We start from the raw sequence: 1,312 nt of genomic DNA, 5'->3' as shown, positions 1-1,312 counted from the left end.
TTTATGAGATGAAAAGAGTTATGTCCTAATGGTCCCACATATATCTCTTCGCCTCCTCTTTTCATCAAAAATAGCTGCAATTCAAAGTAATTATACATGAATGCATCAAAAGATGATAAAGTATATATGTTATATGAATATGCATTCATATAAAAATTTCTCACCTCATCAAAAGCTTCAAAAATATCAATGCTAGGTTGGTGAATCGTGCACACAACTGTCCTGCCGGTATCAACAGTGTTTCTTACAGTTCTCATTACAATTGCAGCTGCCCTGGCATCAAGTCCAGAGGTAGGCTCATCCATGAAAATAATGGAAGGATTAGCGATAAGCTCAACAGCAATGGTTAGTCGCTTGCGTTGCTCAGTCGACAAACCATTTGCACCAGGCAATCCAACTAGTGCATTCCTTAAAGATGCCATCTCTACAAGCTCCATAACCTCTTCAATGAACATCTGTAAAACACATTTTTATTATTATGTAATTTTAGCATCATGGGTCATCAATAATGTGTACTGTGAATTCATATGTACTTAACCTACTTCTTTTGTTTTAGAATCAACTTCAGAAGGAAGTCGAAGCCATGCAGAGTAAACAAGAGATTCATAAACTGTCACATGTGGGGAGTGGATATCATTTTGTTCACAATATCCTGACACACGAGCGAAAGTTTCTTGCTTCTTGGGATATCCAGATATGGTAATATCTCCCTCTATATATCCTCCAGTTTTCCTTCCTGCAAGTACATCCATAAGAGTTGTCTTTCCTGCTCCACTAACACCCATTAGTGCTGTAAGAACTCCTGGTCTGAAGCACCCACTCACACCCTTTAGAAGCATCAACTTGTCCGCAACCCCTGTTCCTTTCATTTCCTGAAAGCAACTTTCATTTTAGAATTATTACTCTTGAAAAATTTTGAAAGTCTGCTGTGTGTAAAATTATCATTCAAAAATAAATATAAGTACTTGTGGCATGTCTACTGAATATTTTATGTTGTCAAAAGTGAGAGAAAGTGGTACAAATGGAAGTGCCATTTGTTTCCTTGTATTCAACTCAGTAGGATTAGAATCATATGGTGAGATCCTCATAGATTTATCTGCACATATTGAGTTATTATCTTTAGTAATTTGCAAGATAATTTAATATACAAATTGAATGAAGAAATAAACTTACCTCTGGCACTAGTTTGACGATTACAGTTTTCTCCTTCAAATGATGAATGCTGAAGCCTGTTTGTTGCAATAATTTGTCTTTTCTTCAAGGCCTCCTCAGATAGTGCTGGTTGGCCTTTTTTAATTGCTAAAAAATTGCA

The 1,312-nt window shown here is 36.1% G+C and overlaps 1 protein-coding gene across 1 annotated transcript; it reads right to left on the bottom strand.

Annotated features, from left to right (window-relative positions):
- Positions 1-5: 5 nt before the first annotated feature.
- LOC110035036 (ABC transporter G family member 39-like) lies at positions 6-1,293 on the bottom strand (the record flags this gene model as incomplete). The annotated part of the gene is made up of 5 exons (XM_020739274.1): positions 1,174-1,293; positions 966-1,096; positions 543-872; positions 165-455; positions 6-74 (listed from the first exon to the last, which is right to left on the bottom strand). Coding segments are annotated over exons 2-5 (813 nt in total), but the record flags the coding sequence as incomplete, so codon positions are not given.
- Positions 1,294-1,312: the final 19 nt, after the last annotated feature.

The sequence above is a fragment of the Phalaenopsis equestris genome, unplaced genomic scaffold (genome assembly GCF_001263595.1).
Source record: "Phalaenopsis equestris unplaced genomic scaffold, ASM126359v1 Scaffold195524, whole genome shotgun sequence".
In the NCBI taxonomy this organism is placed as follows: domain Eukaryota; kingdom Viridiplantae; phylum Streptophyta; class Magnoliopsida; order Asparagales; family Orchidaceae; genus Phalaenopsis; species Phalaenopsis equestris.
Note: the sequence above shows the minus strand (reverse complement) of the source record. Positions and strands in the feature narration are given on the sequence as shown.